The sequence below is a fragment of the Microcebus murinus genome, chromosome 20, assembly GCF_040939455.1.
Source record: "Microcebus murinus isolate Inina chromosome 20, M.murinus_Inina_mat1.0, whole genome shotgun sequence".
NCBI classification, from domain to species: domain Eukaryota; kingdom Metazoa; phylum Chordata; class Mammalia; order Primates; family Cheirogaleidae; genus Microcebus; species Microcebus murinus.
Genome location: NC_134123.1, coordinates 21,101,768 through 21,124,804, shown reverse-complemented (window position 1 = coordinate 21,124,804; position 23,037 = coordinate 21,101,768). Strand labels below are relative to the sequence as shown.

The 23,037-nt window shown below is 33.5% G+C and overlaps 1 protein-coding gene across 8 annotated transcripts in view; it reads right to left on the bottom strand.

The window, feature by feature from the left end:
* NFAT5 (nuclear factor of activated T cells 5) overlaps positions 1–23,037 on the bottom strand; it is a 119,015-nt gene that overhangs the window by 37,678 nt on the left and 58,300 nt on the right. For 7 of the 8 annotated variants that reach the window (XM_012742386.3, XM_012742378.2, XM_020282609.2 and 4 more), the window contains 4 exons: positions 20,150–20,708; positions 14,228–14,420; positions 11,309–11,499; positions 9,657–9,829 (listed from right to left, as the gene is read on the bottom strand). In XM_012742386.3, the coding sequence (XP_012597840.2) occupies positions 9,657–9,829; positions 11,309–11,499; positions 14,228–14,420; positions 20,150–20,708 (1,116 nt within the window). Of the gene's footprint in view, positions 1–9,656; positions 9,830–11,308; positions 11,500–14,227; positions 14,421–20,149; positions 20,709–21,159; positions 21,222–23,037 lie in introns of those variants that run through there. The other variant, XM_075995753.1, reaches the window with a different exon arrangement.

Here is a 23,037-nt window from a genome sequence, read left to right as displayed (position 1 = left end):
CTGGGCAACAAAGCCAGACTCTGTCTCAAAAAAAAAAACAACAAAAAAAACCCAGATGACATTTTCAGCAATATCTGGCAGTTTAAAAGAAATTATAAGCATATATGAAAATACATTGTCTAGAACTCACAATGTTAATGTATAAACAGAATAAAAAGGGTTATTGGTCACACACTAGCAAATATATACCCTTTTAAATGAAGAAATATTTAGGCCAGGTTTGGTGGCTCATGCCTATAATACTAGCAACTTTGGGAGGCTGAGGCAGGAGGATCGCTCAAGGTCAGGAGTTCGAAACCAGCCTGAGCAAGAGCGAGACCTGTCTCTACTAAAAACAGAAAGAAATGAATTGGCCAACTAAAAATATATATAGAAAAAATTAACCGGGCATGGTGGCGTATGCCTGTACTCCCAGCTACTCAGGAGGCTGAGGCAGAAGGATTGCTTGATCCCAGGAATTTGAAGTTGCTGTGAGCTAGGCTGACGCCACGGCATTCTAGCCTGGGCAACAAAGTGAGACTCTGTCTCAAAAAAAAAAAAAGAAGAAATATTTAAACCAATTTATTTATAGGTCACTTTTTTGAGTAACATAGGAACTAGAAATTTGTTATTGAAACATTCAAGAGGGGGGAGGGGGGAGAATGGGCATTTATTGAAACCTTGAAATCTGTACCCCCATAATATGCCGAAATAAAAATAAAAAAAAACATTTAAGAAAAAGATGGTAAACACTATTTTAATTATAAAACAATAAGAGGTGCAAAATTATATGAATATGTTGCATTAACAAAATGAAATGTAAAGTCTAAACCTTTTCCCCTATTTTCAAACACTATGTGGAAATTCTACTTCACTGATTACTGTTAAAACTTTTTTTCCAATCTCCTTTTTTCCTTTTATGTTTCTTTTTTTTTTATCTTCTCTTTTCTTATAAGCCATACCAAGAAACTTTTTTCCTTTTATGTACTAAAGGCATAAGATGGCCACATGAGGCCCTGAAGGTTTACAATGTATTTATCTTCTACGTATTTGTATTTATATTACAGAAAGAACTAGTCTGTAATATAAGAACTAGTCTGTAAGATAATTTAACTTTTAACCTTTTAAAAGGTCCTTTCTATTAAAAAGTTTAATGATTACCTAACAGGACATATTCCACACTAAACAGGACTAAAGCCAGGATTATTTAAGCATTAACTGTTTTATTTTGGTCTTTAAGTAGTTTGTAAGCTAACTCTTAAAAGGGATCACATTGCTTAAAAATAATACCACAGAAAAAGCATCCACCTTTTTGGTATTATAAAAACAGTAATGCTTAGATGCTTTTCAAATAATAGTCTTAAAAATAAAGCTGAAAAACATTAATGAATATCTGAATACTGAAAAATAACTAAGCAAGTATTTCAACCTGTCAAGAGAGAATTTACAAAGCTTTGTAATAATGTCTGTGAGAGGTATACATTAAATAGAAAATTTTAGAATAAAAAGCCTCCATCTGATCATGTCAATTACTAATCATGCCCAAAATTTTGAGAGGTAGTAGTTTACTTAATGATATTATCCTTTTCCCATAGTTGTAGGATAGGTAGGAATAAAAGAACTAGAAACTTCTTAAATTTAGAGTCAGATTAAATTTAATACACATTTTAGGATAAAATCTAATATATATTATATGTAAGAAAGCCATGATTTATTTTGTCCTATTAAAAAGTTATAGGAGGGCCGGGCGCGGTGGCTCACGCCTGTAATCCTAGCTCTCTGGGAGGCCGAGGCGGGCGGATTGCTCAAGGTCAGGAGTTCAAAACCAGCCTGAGCAAGAGCGAGACCCCGTCTCTACTATAAATAGAAAGAAACTAATTGGCCAACTGATATATATATAAAAAATTAGCCGGGCATGGTGGCGCATGCCTGTAGTCCCAGCTACTCAGGAGGCTGAGACAGAAGGATCGCTCGAGCCCAGGAGTTTGAGGTTGCTGTGAGCTAGGCTGACGCCACGGCACTCACTCTAGCCTGGGCAACAAAGCGAGACTCTGTCTCAAAAAAAAAAAAAAAAAAAAAAAAAAAAAAAGTTATAGGAGGATAGATAAGAAAAGTGGTTTGTTTTTTTCTTTAAAGATTGGAGTCTCGCTATACTTCCCAGGCTGGATTCAAACTTCTAGGTTCAAGTGATCCTCCATCATCTCAGCCGCCTCAGTAGCTGGGACGATAGGTGCATGCCACTGCACCCAGCTAAAAATTGATATTCTTAATTTGATATAACAATAATATTACATATACACTACAACAAAAAACACATATACCTGTGTTATCTGAAGAACTCTAAAGATGTTAAGAACATAAAAAGGGATGACTCTTTCATCCCCTTAAAAAAAACCAAAAAGACAGACAAAGGATTCAATGGCCATTGTTAATCAATCAGAAGTAGGAATTTTTTTTGAAGCCACAAAGCACAGCATGAATCTTGGCATTAGGCCTTCTTTCCACTGACTGTCTACAGATGGAAGATCAAGTATCTGTTTCCTCTCCTCTCTTCCACCTCTATCACCTTTTGGCCCTTCCTTCCTTTTCTACCTCTCTCTCATCTTCCTGTTTACTTCTACCTCCCATTCCAATTCCAACCTTTCTTACTAACCTATTTCCTTTTTACCTCTCATTCTACTCCAACTGTTTAAACCTACCAAAAAGGTTATATTCATGGAAATACATAAAAGCCAGAAACCCAAAATGAAACAAACATTCTTTTTTAATTTTTTAAATAAAAAGATCTTTTGAGTCCTTTGTTTCACTGTATATATGTTTATTCTTCCTTTTCTTCCATACCCACCACCCAGAGTCTAAGTTAAAGCCTCAGGCTCCTGGCCGGGCGGTGGCTCACGCCTGTAATCCTAGCACTCTGGGAGGCCGAGGTGGGTGGATTGCTCAAGGTCAGGAGTTCGAAACCAGCCTGAGCAAGAGCGAGACCCCATCTCTACTATAAATAGAAACAAATTAATTGGTCAACTAATATATATATAAAAAAAAAAATTAGCTGGGCATAGTGGCGCATGCCTGTAGTCCCAGCTACTCGGGAGGCTGAGGCAGGAGGATTGCTTGAGCCCAGGAGTTTGAGGTTATTATGAGCTAGCTGATGCCACGGCACTCACTCTAGCCTGGGCAACAGAGTGAGACTCTGTCTCAAAAAAAAAAAAAAATAAAAGCCTCAGGCTCTCTAAGGTGGTCAGGATAAAATTCAAATTATTTTGCTCAACCCAAGTCTCTTTATGAAAGAGATCTTGCCTAGCTCTCTAACCTCAAATCTTACCACTTCTTCATACATTTTTGTTCCAATCATATCAAACTATTTTTATTTATTTTATTTTTATTTATTAATTAATTAGAGACAGGGTCTCACTCTGTTGCCCAGGCTGGGCTCGAGTGTCTTCTCACTTCAGCTTCCTGAGTAGCTAGGACTACAGATGTATTTGCCACCACTTGGGCTAATTTTAAAAAGAAAAATTTGTAGAGACGGGGTCTCACTATGTTGCTCAGGCTGGTCTTGAACTCCTGAAACTCCATGAAACTTGAAAACAGGGTAAGTGTAAGAAGTCAAACAAAAAGGTCATATATAATATATGATTCCTTTTATATGAAATGTCCAAAATAGGCAAATCCATAAAGACAGAAAGTAGATTAATGGTTGCCAGGCCTCAAGTGATCCTCCTGCTTCAGACTTCCAAAGTGCTGGGCATACAGGCCTGAGCCACCACGCCCAGGCCCAAACCCTTTTTAAGTTGCACCAAAGAATCATACTCTTTCAGGGATATATTTATACACTGACCACTCTACCCAGAATGACCTTCTTCTAAGTTCCATTTTGCCTGGCTTACTTCTATTTGTCCTTTCAGACATGGTACAAGTTTTACCATATCCAAGTAGTCTGAATTAGAGGCTCTTATTTTCTATGTTTCCACTGTACCTTATTCATGCATCTACTATAGATATACAGCATCTTTATATAATTTTATAATATAAATGGAAGTTTATATAATTTTATATAGGTATATATGGAAATTAATATAATTTTATAATACAATTGGAAGTTTACTTGTCTGTTTCTTCTCCTAGCCTGCTAAACTGTATATGCTCAAGTTATCATCTCTTTATTTCCAAAGTATGGCACCTTATAACTATCCATTAAATTAACTATGAAGCTTTCCAAAAACAAACATTCCTAAGATCCACCTTTAGACATTCTGATTAATTGGCATGTCTTTTTTTTTTTTAATGTACTACAGATAACTCTAACCTATACCCAGGATTGATAAGCACTGTGTTTAATTTATGTTGAATAAGTGAGTGATTCAATGGGCAATGAGGCACTATTTTGTTACTAAAACACGGTACTGTTTCTCTGAACTAAGCTGTAGCCTCCAGTAAGTGAAACTATTAAAAAAAAAAAAAAAAAAGCTCATCTGAACAATTTCACTACCTGCCAAAATTTGAATACAAAAATTTTAGTAGTATATCATATATTATTTTTTTAAAATAGGTCAAATAAAGTGATTGAAGAACAGAGACAAAACAATGATCAAGTTGAATCAAAGAACTCATGTCCCTCTAATAAATGATGCTGAAACAGGGAGAAATATAGAGAAATGTTAAAAAACAAAACAGAATACAGTTGTCTTCTGTGAGTCGTAAGTCAGAAATTCAGAGAAATGTTAAATAAGACACTGCATACCATATGACCCAACAATTCCACTCCTAGATACCTACCCAAGAGAATGGAAAACATATGTGCACACCAAAACTTGTACACATACATTCACAGCAGCATTATCCACAGCAGCTAATATGTGGAAATAAACCAAATGTCCACTAATGGATGAATGGATAAACAAAATGTGGTCTATTCATAAAATAGAGTATCATTCAGCCATAAAAAAGAACAAAGCACATGCTACAATATACATGAAACTTGAAAACAGGGTAAGTGCAAGAAGTCAAACAAAAAGGTCATATATAATATATGACTCCTTTTATATGAAATGTTCAAAATAGGCAAATCCATAAAGACAGAAAGTAGGTTAATGGTTGCGAGGGACTGGGGTGACGGGGGAATGAAGATGAGGCTTTCTTTTCAGCTAATGAGTTTAGACCTTCTTTTGGGGTAAATATTTTGGTAATAAAAATATTCTAAAATTATATAATGGTGATGGCTACACAACTTTGTAAATATACTAAAAACCACATAACCATACAATTTAAAAGGCTGAATTTTATGGTATGTGAATTATATTCTCAGTAAAGCTGTTACAAAAGAAAAAAACTGACATCTAAGAGAAAGTATGAATCTGATTAAATATAAATTGAAAATAAGCAATTAAATGACTATATGCCAACATCCTACTAATAAATTATATAGTATAGGACAAGAAGTATGTCCACTATTATGTTACAATCCATCAAAAAAAATCCTTCCTATATTGTATAGTAGACACCAGCTCAAAACAATGGGCAAATAAAATCAGATACGTCTTTTGTCTGTCATATCCTACCTTTAATAAGCAAGATTTATTCCCTCTCCCATTATATAAAATGTCAAACTAATCATTTCTATTCTGTTAACATCACAGAGTTTTTATCAGGACCAAATGGGATAAGGTAGTATATTATTAATGGGAAACTCCATTAGAACAGTACTCATTAGGGAGGAGGAATGACTTATCTACTGGGGAACTGAAAAAGCAGGGATTGGACATGATTAGCCCAGCCTTTTTGCCCTACCATCTTCTGTATTTGCCTATCAGCACAAAGCATACATTAGACTGTTCTTTGCCAGGTGGTAAGAGGCCTGCAATTGTGTGAAGCCTGCTTTGTGTGGACTGGTATCTCATTCCATACTGAAGAAGCCAGTGTTATTCTCTAATAGTTTTATCAGTAGTAAAGTTGATATCTTCATCTCAATTTTTCAGACTCTTAAGTGTCTAATTCCAAGAAGAATATTATTTGATCTCAACATACATGGAAGTACTTTCTAAACCTTAGAAACATAAAGATAACAACATAAGAAACATAAAGAAACAACATAAAGATAAGGTACTACTATGAAAAGTAATATCAAAGTTAATACCTCTTCCTGTTAATCTAGTCTAACGCTTAAGCAAAAACCACTAAAAAGTAATTTTAGAAAACTTAAAATCATTCATTTTGTTGCCAGTTAAACAAAGCAAAATTAACTAACCAACTACAGACCTCTGACAAGTATATGTGCTGAAAATCTATGAAGATCAACTGAAATTATATTAACATTTTCAACACAGAATGATGGGTTTTTAAAAAATTAAATCATTAACTCATTAGGAATATGCATATCGAGAGTCTTGTATTCTTCCCCAAATGATTAAATCTAATTGAATATTCATAGAAATTACTATTAATGTTTTAAGAAAAAACTAATTTTACATGAAATTCTATGAAAATAATAAAAATAAATATGAGAAATCTTTATTATGTAAACTTATTTGTATATTAATTATTCCAACACTTTCTCTTCTAAAAGAGGCACAGGAACCATCACTGCAAAGGTATTTTTTCTTTTTTTTTTTTTTTTTGAGACAGAGTCTCACTTTGTTGCCCAGGCTAGAGTGAGTGCCGTGGCGTCAGCCTAGCTCACAGCAACCTCAAACTCCTGGGCTCGAGTGATCCTCCTGCCTCAGCCTCCCGAGTAGCTGGGACTACAGGCATGTGCCACTATGCCCGGCGAATTTTTTTTTATATATATATATCAGTTGGCCAATTAATTTCTTTCTGTTTATAGTAGAGACGGGGTCTCGCTCTTGCTCAGGCTGTTTTTGAACTCTTGACCTTGAGCAATCCGCCCGCCTCGGCCTCCCAAGAGCTAAGATTACAGGCGTGAGCCACAGCGCCCGGCCGTATCTTTTCTTTTAAAGGAGGTACTGCCCACGTTTATCTAAGTTTCTCTAAGCAGCTGGGAAAGATTAGTTAAGAAATTAATTAATTAATTAAAGTAATAAAAAATTAATTAAAGGAATAAAAGATATATCCTACATCTTCATAATAAACAGCATCTTGAAAAGGAAATAAAAGGGACAACATATTTAGTAAAATCCCCTCATATAAATTAAAATCTACTTTCTAAATTAATAAAAAGTCTAAATTACAGAACATAAATCTCCTAGGTAGAGGAAACAGTTCTCTAAACAATAGTTTCACATTGTAACCATAGTTCTAATCACTGACAGGCCAGGACAAGGATGAAGTGGATTGTTCAAACTTCGTTTCAAAACTAATTTAAGTGATTGTGGTGGCAATATAGCATAGTAGCTATAAGTAGAGGCTTTGTTTGAATCTTGGTTTTGCTATTTACTACCTATCTGATCTTGAGGAAATTATTTATAATCTGAGTCTCAGTTTCATCAACTGTGGAATGGAATCTATATAAGGTGATGACTAAATGATACAACGCTTATAAAGTAGTTAATACAATCCAAGGAACATAGCCAGAGTTCAAAACTTGCTAGCTTTTATTGTTTGCTAAATATACCTTCCACTGCACATTGCTGCTTCTTAGGGCTATCATATTCATCATATATCATATCCACCCCAGAAACAGCTTCCTAAAGAGATATACTCATCTGCAATACAGACACATACTATCATTAATGGTGATAATGAACAAATGATGATAATTGCAGATGACAATTTTCAGAAAATCACATTTCTACTTCTGTATTTTCTACCATGTTTAGCTGGATATATTCATACTTTATCAATACCTTAATAAAATAGCAGAGGAGGAAATGAATGAACAAATTAATGAAGGAAGGAGCAAACAAAAAAAGTGGGCAACCATTTCCCAGTCCCTTCTAAAGCAATATGATCTGAACCATTTTCCAGTCCCTGCTAAAATACTTTCTGGCTCTGGCCTTCAGAGAGTGGATATGGTCATGCTCAGGTATTAGATCACATAAAAGAAGAACCACCTATGCCTGACAAAATTAGAACTCCATCCTAATAATATTCAAGTTGGAGCATATTATTAAAAAATTAAGAAATTGTGCACCCTAATTAGAAAAGCTTTGTAATTCAATAAACCATCTACAGATTATTCATTCTGTCCCTATCTGAAGGTGAAAGAATGAACATGGAATTTACAAACTTTAAAAACAGTCTATTTGTAAGTAAATATTACCTAGAAAATTCTCTAAGGAAATACTAGTATAAAAACAAATTTTTCATAATAATGAAAAATAGAAAAATCCACATAAGCTCTCTTGAGATCGGAAAGACATTTCTAGTACTTTCCTTTTAAAATTGGAATGCTTGCTAAGCTAATGTTTAGCTATAAAAATTCATGATATGTACACATCAGTCCCCTAGTTAAAAAATTAAAAAAAATAAAAAAATTATAAAAAAGAAAAAAGAAAATATATAAGAACAGACTTCCTAACTAAAAGAAAATAAACAAAAAAAGAGAATTTATAATAATCTTTAAAAATTTTTTTAAAATAAAAAAATAAATAAAAATAAAAATTCATGATATGAATTAAAAGGGAAAAAATGATTTACAAGGATGAACAATTTAACAAAACTAAGCTACTACAATTAAATAACAAAGGCTCTGTAACTATCTGAAGAATAGCAAGATCATAATAGCCTCAGCAACTAAAGAGGAAATTCAACTGAATGGAACAATTCTTTTTTTTTTTTTTATTTTGGCATATTATGGGGGTACAGATTTTAAGGTTTCAATAAATGCCCTTTCCCCCCTTCCCCCCACAAGTCTGAGTCTCTGGCATGACCTTCCCCCAGATGGTGCACATCTCACTCATTATGTATGTATATACCCGCCCCCCTCCCCCCTCCCACTTGCCCAATACTCTATTACTATAGTACCTATGTGTCCACTTAGGTGGTGCTCAGTTAATACCAGTTTGCTGGTCAGTATATGTGGTGCTTGTTTTTCAATTCTTGGGATACTTCACTTTGGAACAATTCTTTTTTAAATTCAGGTATAGATTGTAAAGAAGCAATGCCAAAGAAAATAATTCATAATAAAAATCTTCAGAGATGTAATAAAGGGAAAATTTTGCCTTTTTATTACTTGTAATAATAATCATTAGTAACTATAGTTACAGTGAGTCACATATGACAACACAATTGAATTTAAACACAAATGCATGAGTGCACATGTCATTTTCTTTCTATTCCAAGGCAAACGGTAAGAATTTCATTTCCCACTTTCCAACTATACTATAATACATAATTTATAATCAAAACTTCCAACATGCTGTTCTTTGCAAAGTTCTGCTTACCTTCCTCTTATGTTCTAACACAAAACAGAGTTAGGATCATAGCTATTTACCAGCACAGTGACGATGCTTGGAAAATCCTTTGGCTTTGCAATTTACTTCACTTTTTAAATCAGTATATGATGATAAGAGGAAACTACAGAATGCTACACACCTTTGAATTTTATCCCAATTACTCACCTTTAGCTTTACTCTAGAAAGTGTGACTACTGCTTTGAAAATATTTCAAATTTTGCATGATCACAAGCTGCAGTATGTGAAACATCTAGTCTGAGAGATTAGTAGAAAATGAAAAAAAAAACAAAACTCCATAATTTAGTATCTCCATATTTTCTTACTTACTACACAAAATTGGAGAAGAGGGTGTTTGCAGTGTCAAAGTGGAGCCATCTTTCCTCATGATATTAACTCGGAAAACCAATCTGGCACGAGTGCTTTTTTTCTTGGAACCAGCAATTCCTATTCTGGCTTCCACATCAGCATTCCTCAGTTTTAATATCCCTACGCAGTCCACCCTAACACAGAAAAAAATATACAAAGTAACATTTTGTTGTATAAATAGCACAATGTTCTTTATCAACAAGTTTCTCTTTTTAAAAAAAATTTGCTTATTTGAATATGTAATGCAGTCATAAAGTTCCAAATTCAAAAAGGTACAAAAGGGTAAACTAAATATTCATTGTTCCTAATGTTGTCACGCCTTTTGTTTATAATAATAACAAAAAAATAGTAAAAATAAAAATCACCATTTTAAAATCTGAACATAAGTATGGCTTCAAGAGACTTTTTCTAGTTTTTTTAAGAATAAATTTAGCCTCTTTCTTTTTATAGCTAATTTAGATAATAGAGGGAATAAATTGTACTTTTAAAAAAATTAGTAATTGTCCCCAAAAGGATGGAACAGTATACAGCCATTAAAAAGTATATTGTAACATTTACAATATGACATGGGAACATGCTCATGGCATGTTAAGTAAAAAGCAGATTACAAAACAATGGATACAGTATTTTCTCAATTTTGCCCAAAAAAGGCTGAGAAGATAAACATTGAAATGGTTATTTCTGGGAAGTTGGTTCTTAAAAGGCATGTTTTTAGCTTTTTTTTACTCTGTTTTCAACTTTTTAAATGATAAATAAGTACCGTTTTAAAAATCAGTAGAGCTCTTCCTTTCCTCCCTCATTATATACATTTATTTTAATAATTTTTAAAAGTTACGAGATAAAAAAATAAATCTTTACTAAATATTTCTCAAAATTCCCCTTTTCTAATTAACCTTTTACCAATCTATTCCAAATGGCTTTCAAAAGAAAACTGAAAACTGAGTAAAGTCTTTAGCAGCTATCCAATATACAAATAATTATAACATAGGTCTACCCTATAGCACTCTATATGTCCTGCTGTTACGGTCAATTTTACAAATAAAGGCCCTTCACAAAAAAGTTAAGGAAAAATAATTTTAAAAAATTAAATCATTAACACTTCGAATATTTTTCAAGCAGTGAAATATATAAGATAAATAATACACAGTCTAAAGATATTAATTATTTTAAATACAGGAAAATAAAAACAGAAGATGGATTTAGACCAGTAATATGCTTTTCACATCAGGATGGGGCAAGGCACTTCAAGTTGCTGTTGAAAAATTTCTAAAGAACATTACTAAATTGGAATTTAGGAATACAAATCAAACTATAATTTCAATTTCAATGTTAATATTGTAAATCCCAATAAGTCAGTCTTTATAATTTTCCTAAAAGCCAGCATTCCACCTGGCTTTCATTTCTCTGCCTTTCACCATGGAAATTTTTTAGCAAAGGATAAGAGTTAATTTTAAATCATTACAATTCTGTGCTAATGTCTTTTTTTTTATTTATAATATTTAAAACATTTTAATAAAATATTTAAAATCTTTTATGCACTAGAAACCAAAAAATCTTCCTGCCCACCACAAGAGTGTAGTATATAATAATGAAAAATTCTTCTAAGTACTTACGCCAGTGTCATGTTGTTGCTAGGATCAAGGCCAACTTCGATAACAGTGGTGCCTTCAATGTCTACTTCTTTGCAAGGAGTTGTATTTCGTCCAGTTACTCTGCAGGCCTGATAAAATCCATGTGGTTTTACTCGACCAGAGTCATTGCCCACAAACACTTGCAATACTACTGGTTCATTATGGCCTTCCAGCTGAAACCAGAAAACATGCAGCAGAAATACTAATTAGCATTTCAAATAATCTAACTGTAAAATCAAATATTTAAGACCAAATCTTGTATTTTTTACTGTATTACATTTTTAAAAAGTTAAATCTTCAAGAAAAATAGAGGTAAAACATTTTCATAAAGGAGAATTGGCTAAGTTCCTACAGAAAACCTTAGTTTTAATTCTGTAATAACCACACTTTAATTAAAAATGTATATGTTTGGCCGGGCGCTGTGGCTCACGCCTGTAATCCTAGCTCTTGGGAGGCCGAGGCGGGCGGATTGCTCAAGGTCAGGAGTTCAAAACCAGCCTGAGCAAGAGCGAGACCCCGTCTCTACTATAAATAGAAAGAAATTAATTGGCCAACTAATATATATATAAAAAATTAGCCGGGCATGGTGGCGCATGCCTGTAGTCCCAGCTACCCGGGAGGCTGAGGCAGAAGGATTGCTTGAGCCCAGGAGTTTGAGGTTGCTGTGAGCTAGGCTGACGCCACGGCACTCACTCTAGCCTGGGCAACAAAGCGAGACTCTGTCTCAAAAAAAAAAAAAAAAAAAAAAAAAAAAAAAAAAAAAAAATGTATATGTTAGATGATAAATTATCATTTATAATTTATTTGTATAAGCAAATGAGAATGAATATACAGTCACTTAGGCAGCATGTGAGTTATTCAAAACCTACCACCATAACTCATGGAAAAATTCACAAAACTGTGTTAGTAGTATCATCTTCAAATGAGATCATGCTATATATTACACTAAATGTTCTACTTGAGTAGAAAAGTGTCTGAAGCGCAGCTGTATGAATAGTAGGGAAATAAAGCTCATTTTCATAGACTAGATGCACACACACAGCATCATGAAATCCCAGGCCAAAACATTACTGTATGAAAACTACTGGTTCAAACCAAGATCTATGGATAATTACAGGACTTTAGCAAGCCTTCATAAATTAAATTATAATTTGTATGCTGAAAATAAATAAATATTTAAACAGTATTTGGGAACAAATTTTTCTAATTCTGATTCTTGATGAGGTTTATAGTTAAACATTGAAGCTACTAATAGAAAATGTAGAAAATCACAAGATAAATTATACAATGTATATTAAAGTGTTTAAAAAAACTCACATCTTTTCTATCCCAGTATGGTTATATCTCTGTGAAATGATAACATAATGAGCCAAATAAGCAAGCAAATAAACAAACTAGTCAAATTGTTGGTCAGCAGTACCTAGAACAGTGCCGGAACATGGAAGGATGCAATATTTGTTGAATGAATAAATAAACTTTTATGGTCAGTCAATTTATTCCATATCATAGTCAGACAATTAATATAACAGTACTTGTAATTAGATAAGTACTTAGACAAAAGCATAAATTAAAGTCAGGGCAATTAGGTTAAAAATATTGACTTTATCAAAATGTCTGGCTAGACATATGTACATAAAGCATAACTTAAATTTCTCACTTGTTTATTACTTGTCCTGGGTTTGAGGGAATGGGGGTGGGCTGGGGTAGTGGGTAGTAAAGAGGGGTAGAAATGATATTGTACATGTGAGTATTATGACTGTTACTCAACCTTAAAAATGATCACAAGCAAGTTTCCGGATTCTGAGTTTCCACCATAATTTCATTCAAGTATAAAATGAAAGGCAGTCCAACTGTACTCTAATATTGAATTACTGTACTCCAATCTTGAAATATTGTTCAACTAACATGTTTACACACACTATATTTAATAAGAATCTACCATATGACTAGCCAAAATTCCTCCCTGTTTAGTGTTTTGCAGGGGGTAGGGATACATGTTAAACATCCCCCATCCCAATTTTTTTTGGTTTGTATTCAAAAAGAAATAGTCTTTATAAATATACCAGGTGCTGAAATTTAAGCCCCCCCACCCTTTTTTTTGAGACAGAGTCTCGCTTTGTTGCCCAGGCTAGATAGAGTGAGTGCTGGGGCATCAGCCTAGCTTACAGCAACCTCAAACTCCTGGGCTCAAGCGATCCTACTGCCTCAGCCTCCCGACTAGCTGGGACTAGAGGCATGCACCACCATGCCCGGATGAATTTTTCTATATATATTAGTTGTCCAATTAATTTCTTTCTATTTATAGTAGAGATGGGGGTCTCGCTCTTGCTCAGGCTGGTTTTGAACTCCTGACCTCAAGCAATCTGCCCGCCTTGGCCTCCCATAGTGCTAGGATTACAGGCGTGAGCCACTGCACCTGGCCTTAAACCCCATTTTTACTTTTAGTTTGAGTTCTGAAAAGATTAAGACTCAAATGATATCCTATTTCATAAACTGAAGACTTAAGTATCAATCAATTCTTTTCTAAGAGTACTGATTAACCATCTCAAAAACCTTATTTTCAAAGTCCTTAATAATTTCTACTATATTTCTTGAATTTACTTTAAAATTTCTTCTTAAAGTTTGGGATGAATCTAATTCAAATATCAAAAATGGGCTAAGAAAATCCATAACTTGCAGATATTTTACTTTTCAGAACATATTCTCATCTCCCCTTTCATTTAAACTAAAATTTAAATGAAATGAAAGTAACACTATTTGCCTTATGGTCCAGTCAGACTTTTACTATCTTTTCTATTGTATATAGTTAGTAATTCTACCCTTCTGTTTTAGCATCTTTTCTGATTAAAAACAAAATAAGTAAAATTAGAGAAAATTCTTTATGTATTACCAAATAATTACCTTTACTGTAGGAAAGCCTTGCTGTGTTCTATCTTTTACTGAGCCACGGCTGCCCTCAGTCAGGTACCGAGCTCGGTGCTGGGTCTCAGGTTGTACAACTATCTTCAGCTCCTTTCCCTCACTTTTTACAGGATATTGTCCACACAACATAGGGCTCTTCTTTACTCCAGTTCCTTTTTGGTTTTCCAATGTTCTGAGAAATCAAAGCACAACATGGAGAAAGTATCAAAAAGAGTTTTCTACAAAAGCTATCTAAGATAAAGGAAGAAACAGAATAGGCAATAACATTAATAAACAACTGCTTAGCTTACTAGCAAAATAAAATACTGCCTAAAGGAAGATACATTCCATAAGCAAAATACCTTCAAAAGTTTTGTAACAAAGTTTAACTCTATGATGCAAAAATAAAAGAAAGTTGGACAGGAGAGGGAAAGAATGCATATGAGTGGTAAGAGGACGGGAGGAAGATTAAGTGCAATAAATTGAGAATAACAGGAAAGAATAATTAATGTCACTATAACCTTTCACATTGCACTTCAGTCAAAATAAAATTTTAAAATTACATCTATTATGTGAGTCTTATATAAAGCTATAAGATTAACTACTACTATTTTCTAATCAGATTTGCAAAACAAGGGAAAAAAAGTGGGGAGAGCAAATCACCCCCAGGCCTAAATAAAACAAATGACAGTGTATGTAGCATATTGTTTTGGGTATCTTTCTCAGTAAATCAAATTGGAAAAAATTATAAGAAAAGATCAGTGATTCCATTTTTATTGGGAAATTAGCTTTATTCTAAACAATCATTCTCAGAAGAAGTATGATTTTTAGAGAATTTTTATTTGTGATTACTTTAAAAAATTAAAGCCCTCAATAAAATTTTTGTAATCTAGGCTTCAGAGCACCAGCAACCTAACTTACTTTTTTAAGTTGTGTTTCTAACATTTATTTATTTATAATGCATTTGCTATGTGCAATGTATGTTCATAGGGAAACAATATCCCAAATGGTGGTTAGGACTTCAGGCTAGCACATTTAATCTGTAAAATAGCTGAAGCACTGCAAATATGTAATAAAAATAAGTAGAAAACAACACTGTTTTCTTTTGAGCAACATGGAACAGATTTAAAATTATTCATGTACATTTTGAAATAGTGTCACGGCCTACAGTGTCTTCTCTGTGACTTTCCTAGTTCTAAATTTTGACTCACACCAAAGATCCAGGAATAAGATGACTGTGCACAGAATCTCCTTCAAAAGCAACCAGGTCCCAGGTGGAACAGTACTGACTTCAAACACAGAGGAGCTAAGCAGCCTTAAACCTGGCTGTAATGTTTACTCCTCCAGCTGTAACCAAATTGTTGTTTCAGTCATAAAAAAAGAGAGAGAAAGAGAGAGAGAGAGCATGCAAAGGCAGGACTCTCAATGGAAGTAGGGACTGGGATCAAATCAACCCCATGGTCAGGAAAGGGGCAGAAAGAGTGGAACTGGCATAGCAATGCAGTAAAACTGACTGGGTAAGAGTAAAGTTCTCAGGGCAAGTACTGTGATTCATCGTTTTCATATTCCCTGAACCTGTGCAGTTCCTGAAACGTAACAGGTGCCGAAGAAATGTTTGTAGATGAAGGCAATGAAAAGAAGGGATAAAGAAAGGAAAAGAGAGGTAAAAAAAAAAAAAAAAAAGCTTCTAAAATAGTGGCATGAGAAAGATCCTAATGGACAAGGAATGCCATTCATGTAAGTTCGACATAACGAAGTCAAAGATTACCTGTGTAAGTCATTTAAAAGGCCCTGGAAGAATAAATTCTATGAACAAAAGTATCACGTTGATGCTGGAACAATGGGCAATAAACCCTGTTTTTCTTTTCATGATTCTGGGTAGAAATTCAAACATTTGATCTGAATATCTGAATAGTGTGCAGTTCCTCACACATGAAATTCTATAATGATATTCTGTTTTATACTCATCTTAAAATCAAAGCAAAAATATTCATTTATAGACTATGTAAAAACATTCCCCAAATACAAAGAGACTAAAAGAAAATACAATTAATGGATCAACACCTAAGTGGACATATAGAAATAACATTTATCGGGTGTCGGGAGGGTGGGAGGGGAGAGTAGGAGAGGGGTATATACATAAACCACAACGAGTAAGATATGCAACGTTTGGGGGATGGACATGCTTGAAGCTCTTACTCGAGGGGGGAGGGGGGCATGGGCAATATAAGTAACCTTAATACTTGTACCCCCATAATACGCTAAAATACAAAAAAATAAAAATAAATAAAAAATAAAAGAAAATACAGTAAAATGGTAATAGCAGTTGTACTGAGTAATATTATGGGTTATTTTGTTGTATTTTTCAAATATTTATAATTCATATCTATTAATTTTATAAACTTTAGTTTGAAATATAACAAAAATTCGTATAGCATATCAATTAACTTGATGAAATATGTTTTTATGTTCACTTATGCTAGTCGAGCTAATATTGATAAGGGTAAAAATAAATGAAAATGAGTTTTACTAGTCCAGCAAAACAAAATATCTCACTTTGGATGAAGAGCTGTTGAGTGAGTTGATAAAGTATACATATTACAGCTTAAAAAAAATAGTATGTGTAATAAAACAATTACTAAAATGATACTTTAAAAAGTCCTTCAAACTATTTTTATTCTCTAAGTTTAAATGTAAAAATGGAATACATATGTATTTAGATCTATAGAAATGTAAAACCATAAACTAATTCTTACAAAAGTAGTCATTCAAATCATAAATGTTTAAGGCATGATGGCTTAATAAAAAAACCAGACAGTAGTAGTTAGTTATAGGGGATTTTGTTTATAAATGACAATGAAAAGGTGAAATCTATTGTCATAGCATAGTCTATTTAGAAGTTTTAAAATAAAATTCTAATTTCTTTGTGCTGCACATTCCTTCTAATCCTCTGGTTGCCTATGTCACAAAAATAATTTTCACTACAAAATGCCTAAAATAGGTTTCACATCCAGATGACATCATGTCTTAACTTATAGTAACTTAATTTAACTTGGGGTAACTGATCCTCAGGTTATTTAGTTGAAGAATTTAAGAATGATGTGGCTAGGGATATTTAAATACTAAGTTTTTTTTAAAAAATTAAAAAATAAATTCTAAAATTTTAGTTATATAAAAATGGTATTTTCATGCCAGACGCGGAGGCTCACGCCTATAATCCTAGCACTCTGGGAGGCCGAGGTGGGAGAATGGCTCAAGCTCAGGAGTTCAAAACCAGACTGAGCAAGAGCAAGACCCCATCTCCACTAAAAATAGAAAGAATTTAATTGGCCAACTAAAAATATATAGAAAAAATTAGCCGGGCATGGCAGCACATGCCTATAGTCCCAGCTACTTGGGATGCTGAGGCAAAAGGATTGCTTAAGCCCTGGAGTTTGAGGTTGCTGTGAGCTAGGCTGATGCCATAGCATTCTAGCCTGGGAAACAGAGTGAGACTCTGTCTCAAAAAAAAAAAAAAAAAAAAAAAATAGGTATTTTCATCCATAGGCTATCAATATTTCTATGTGGTATCTTGAAGATCAATAAACTGCTATACACATATTTGAAAGTACATTTAAAAAATACTCAGCATTACATAAATTAACAATTTATAGCACATTAAATCTAAGGCTATATATCTTAATTCTCAAAACATTTTAAAATTTCTTTCATGTTTCTGACATCTTTCTCATTGTTGAAGAACATAGGCTTTTAGCTTGAGATGCTCTGAAAAATTGTTTTTAAGGCCTAGTTTTCTATATCTTTACATGTAGTTTCATCCCTTCCTCAGTATAATTTTTATAAATTCAATTTTAAACTACTTCTATCATTTCCATATACTAGTGTCAAATATTTTTTCATTACCTAAGAAGCTGCATATTTCCTCTGCTGGTTAATAGAGTTTCTGCTCCATGAATTATTTCATGAAAGATTTTGTTTCCACCAATGTCATTATACTTTCCCTAGGTAACCTCAATTCATTTCTAAGATGCATCTATCTACAAAAGTAGAAGTAGAAAAGATGTAGTGAAGATATCTCTTTAATTAGCCACTGCAAATCACTGTATTGATGATCCCTTAAGTCAAAATATTATTTGTTCTTAATTTGAAACTTCAACATCTATTTCAATACAAAGACGAAAATCTCTCTTCTAGAACTTTATAAAAGACTTTCTCCATTGAAGCCCAAATAAACATATACGTATATTTAACGATATTCATGAACCTTTTAGGTCTGTGCTACTAGTCACAATTAATTATTTACCTCTGGTTTTTATTATGCTTTATACGTAATAGTTCTACAAATATTATGTTCTGGAATCCTTGACTTTGTAAAATGGCAACATTTTAGGAAACGGTATAATTTGTTTTCTTCTAGGTAATTTCCTAATCTGGACTTTCTAAAACTGACAAGCATTTAAATGTATATTTTTATTTAACTATATCACCCCAAAGGAGTTTTAAATGAAAGTAGTATAATTATTGCTTAAATAGATGATACTTTAAAAATGTACTGAGGGAAAGTTTAAGGACAAGCTTAATATACATTAAGAATATTCTCTGTAATATTAAAAAAGATCTTTAACTTAAAAAAGATCAATGATGTCATCAAGTAGTAAACCAATCTAAAGCTTCATGACCACTTTTTGTGATCACTGAAATTGTAGGCGATACCGGGTCAACTAAAGGATTATACCCTTCTTCCCAAAAAAGTCATACTCAAAATACAGTGAGTTAAATTTTAACAAGCTATGTTGAATGTACTGTAGGAAAACATAATTTAAAAGTCTAGCAATTGGTCAGGTGGTGGCTCACTCGTGTAAACCTAGCACTTTGGCAGTCCAGCTTAGAAGGATTGCTCAAGCCCAGGGGTTTAAGACCAACCTGGGTAAGAGCAAGACTCCATCTCTACAAAAAATAAAAAAATTAGCCATGTGTGGTACTGCGTGCCTGTAGTCCCAGCTACTCGGGAGGCTGAGGCAGGAGGATTGCTAGAGCTCAGCAGTTGGAGGCTTCAATGAGCCAGGATGATGCCACTGCACTCGAGCCAGCGCAGCAGAGAGAGACTCTGCCTCAAAAAAAAAAAAAAAAAAAAAAAAGTCTAGCAATGAAACATTACAATAGAAGTACTAAAGAAATTAAAAGTTAAAAATAAGTCATACTAGTCTATATTACAGCAATGAATATTCTGTAATGTAGCTATGGAAATATATTTAGTGAGTAGTACAAACTGGCAGGGATGCAAGAACACTCAAACATGTCCTGTTCGTCACCCTCCAAATAAGTAACCCAGAATCACAGGAAAAAAAAGTGATTAGAAAAATCCTGAATTAGAACAATGTATCAAAAAAAAAAAAGCTTAAAATATGTGAACCTAAATGATGAGAACCAACTATCAACTTAGTCTTTTCTTTTTCTCATTAAATAAAGAGAAAAAACAAAAATAAAGTCTAAAATCCTCTCAACATTGTAATGGGATGAAGCATTTGAAGAAACAATGTGGAAGAGAATACAGCTCTTGGTGACCATTTTGAGTTGTTTTAGCTAGAGCTATTACATTGCTAGTTATTTCTGAGTAAAATCTTTTTAAATCCTTTTAAAATATAAGTTCATTTGAAATTTACTTCAAAACATATTATTTTCATTTTCTACTACCTAACCATACTCTCAATAAGATATCTAGTGTTATAAATCTATTGTTATTTTATTTTTTCCTCTAGTAAAATTTGGTAATTTTAAGTTAAAATTTTCATGTATTTCAATGATAAAATTAGTATTCTTGCTTTATATGAAAACTTGAGCTGAGCAATTAAGAAAAGTTGGGAATGATTTTTTTTTTGTTTGCATAATGGTGATAGAACTTTAAAAAATGTGAATACCAACCCATTTCCTGCTTTTGAGTTGCCTTTGTTGTCCGTAGTAAGCTGAGAAAGCACATAGTGAGGTGCTTTGGCACTGTCGGCATCAAATATATCCATATTAGATTCTTCACAATCTCGTCGTTTGACCCCCGGCCTCTGCTTTGGATTTCGTTTTCGTGATTTACGAGGTACCTCAGTGTTATCATTGTAGGAACTGGTGCTCATGTTACTGAAGTTGGAGGGGGAATCCTCCATCCACATACTGCAGCTCTGCTCAGATTCCAATCCACACCCCTCATCCTGGCAGGACATCCGACTGTTATCCAGCAAGTCCTCAGGTGGTGGTGAGATGTACAAGACTGTGTGCCTCTTCGGTGTTGATGGATGCTGCTGGACTGTGTTACTGGTTAACTGCTTTTCACTTACCCCTCTGTTACTTACCCCCACGGCTGAGGAGCAGCTCTCCACTTGCATAGCCTTGCTGTCGGTGACTGAGGTAGAATAAATGGTAGGGCTGGAAGAGGTGGTAAAGGAGCTGCAAGCACCGCCCATGGAGGAAGAGGAGGGAGCTGAAGAAGCATCTGCAGTGTACAATTCAAGAGTAAATACACTATACATATTTTCACCTATGCTGGCTAGCAGTCCCATTGAAAATGTGATTTGTGAACTGATTGTTTTTCCCCAAGATGAATAGTCGGAATTTGGTTAAGTTTTAGAATATAAATGCTTCAAGCAATACAAGGCCTAAGAAATGCAATTTTAAAAAATGCCCAAATAGCATTATTTTACTTGTCTTATAATTGATAGATTTTTAAAAAATCTAATTTAATGTTTTAAGATGTAAAGCAAGAATAAGCTTTTTATTGCCTCAGCTGGACGTTCTATTGAATTTTAATCATTTAAAGTAATAAAGAAAACCCCAATATGAAATATATGCTGGTGGTCCACATTCAATGCCAATTAAATAATTCATTATAGAATTTGAAAAGTGGGACTGTGCTTAGCCACAAAATATTAAAATAAGTTTCTAACCTATGAAGCAGAGAACTACAGGTCATTTTTAATGCAGACACTCCCTGCTTCAGAGGCAAATCCTGGAATAAAAATATGAGAAAATAAATGAGAAAAGAGCTGCTGATTATTCCAGATATCAATTATAAAATGAGAAATAAATAGAAAAAATATATAACCAACTGAATTGGAGGCAAAATGGAACTGGTACCGTCAACTATGATTGGTTGTAAAATCTAGGAGAATAAAGAATAGGTTTGATTTGGAACAGGCTGGGTTGTAGAAGATAAACAAGTTAACCACTAAGTCTCCAGAAGTTGGAAGTAGCAGTTCAAATCCATGAGCTATAAAATAAATGAATCCATCCTTTATGACAGAATAAAATGCAGAGTAAGGACTGATTATTGGATGGATTTCTCTTATAAAGTACTTGATTACATGCTCAGCAATTGGTTACCGCTGTCCATTTTTTCTCTTTTTAAAGGGCCTGCTTGAGTGTGACTATTAAGGAAATTTCCTAATATAAGAATAACAGTAAATTTTATTAGCTGAAGTCTAACAAAAAGGAATTAAGCATGAAAATCTCTGGAGAGCATCAGAATTAACTCTTATAAAATATATATATATATATTTTTTGGGGGGTGGGGGGACAGAGTCCCACTCTGTCGTCACCCAGGCAACAGTGCAATGGCTCGTAGCTCACTGCAACCTCAAACTCTTGGGCTCAAGCAATCTTCCTGCCTCAGCCTCCCCAGTAGCTGGGACTACAGGCGTGTACCATCACATTCGGCTAATTTTTCTATTTTTTGTAGAGATGGCATGTCGCTCTTGCTCAGGCTGGTCTTGAACTTCTGTGCTCAGGCAATCCTCTCACCTTGGCTTCCAAAGTGTTAGGATTACAGGTGTGAGCCACTGCACCTGGCCTAAAAAAGATTTTTTATAAAACTATTTATCTATTATGCCTAGCAAAAACATTTAAGTAGATATTTTCAGAATGTATGGCAAATGGCAGAATAACTCATTGAAAATACTACTTTAGCCCTTAACATCATAACCTCAGTGGCAACTAATATTGCTAAGGTTGGAAGTTATCATCCCTAAAATTTTAAAAATACCATTTTATCTCATACAAGATATGGAAAGGTTTACAATCATACACATAAAAAAATAAAAATAGGTAATGTGACAACTAAAAAATATGTGAAATCTAAAATTAATTTGTATCTATAGCCAAGTATGCCACTGTATTAAAAAGCATATGATAAAACTTGAAATTGATGTGCAGTTATTGAAACTGCAACATTCATATCAATTATAACATGGAATGAAATGTAAGAATGTCAATGTTTAGATAATCAAGCCAAGTGCCAAAGAACTATTTTTTTAAAAGAAAACATGTGTGAAAACATTTAAATTATTTGCAAGAACTATATCCACCCAAGTTTTTTCATTGCTGTCAAGGCTTAAGAGCACAGTAATTAACAATAGCTATTAAGAATGTGATCTACATAATGCCACATAGAAAGACTTTTCCCAACAACCATAAATCAAAGAGCCTAAAGCAAATAGATGATACCAGTTCCATTTTCCAGTTTGTATCCTTGTCATATGCAGTAGCTGAAATTGGAAAATTCAGTCACTTTAAACTGCATTCCAATTAAAAGAAAAACTTATCAATTTTGTATCATGCATTAATGCAATGTTTTCTTAATAAATAAATATTTTAAAAGATTTGTAAAAACTACAAAATCTAAATCAGTGACAGTTTAGGAGCTGATTTGTAGCCACTTTGAGTTTAAATATAAAGTTTTTTCCTTGTTTTCTGAAAAATACTACAGAATTCATTTTAGAAAAAACAGAGAAAGTATTATGTCTAAAATTCCTCCATCTGTTCCAACT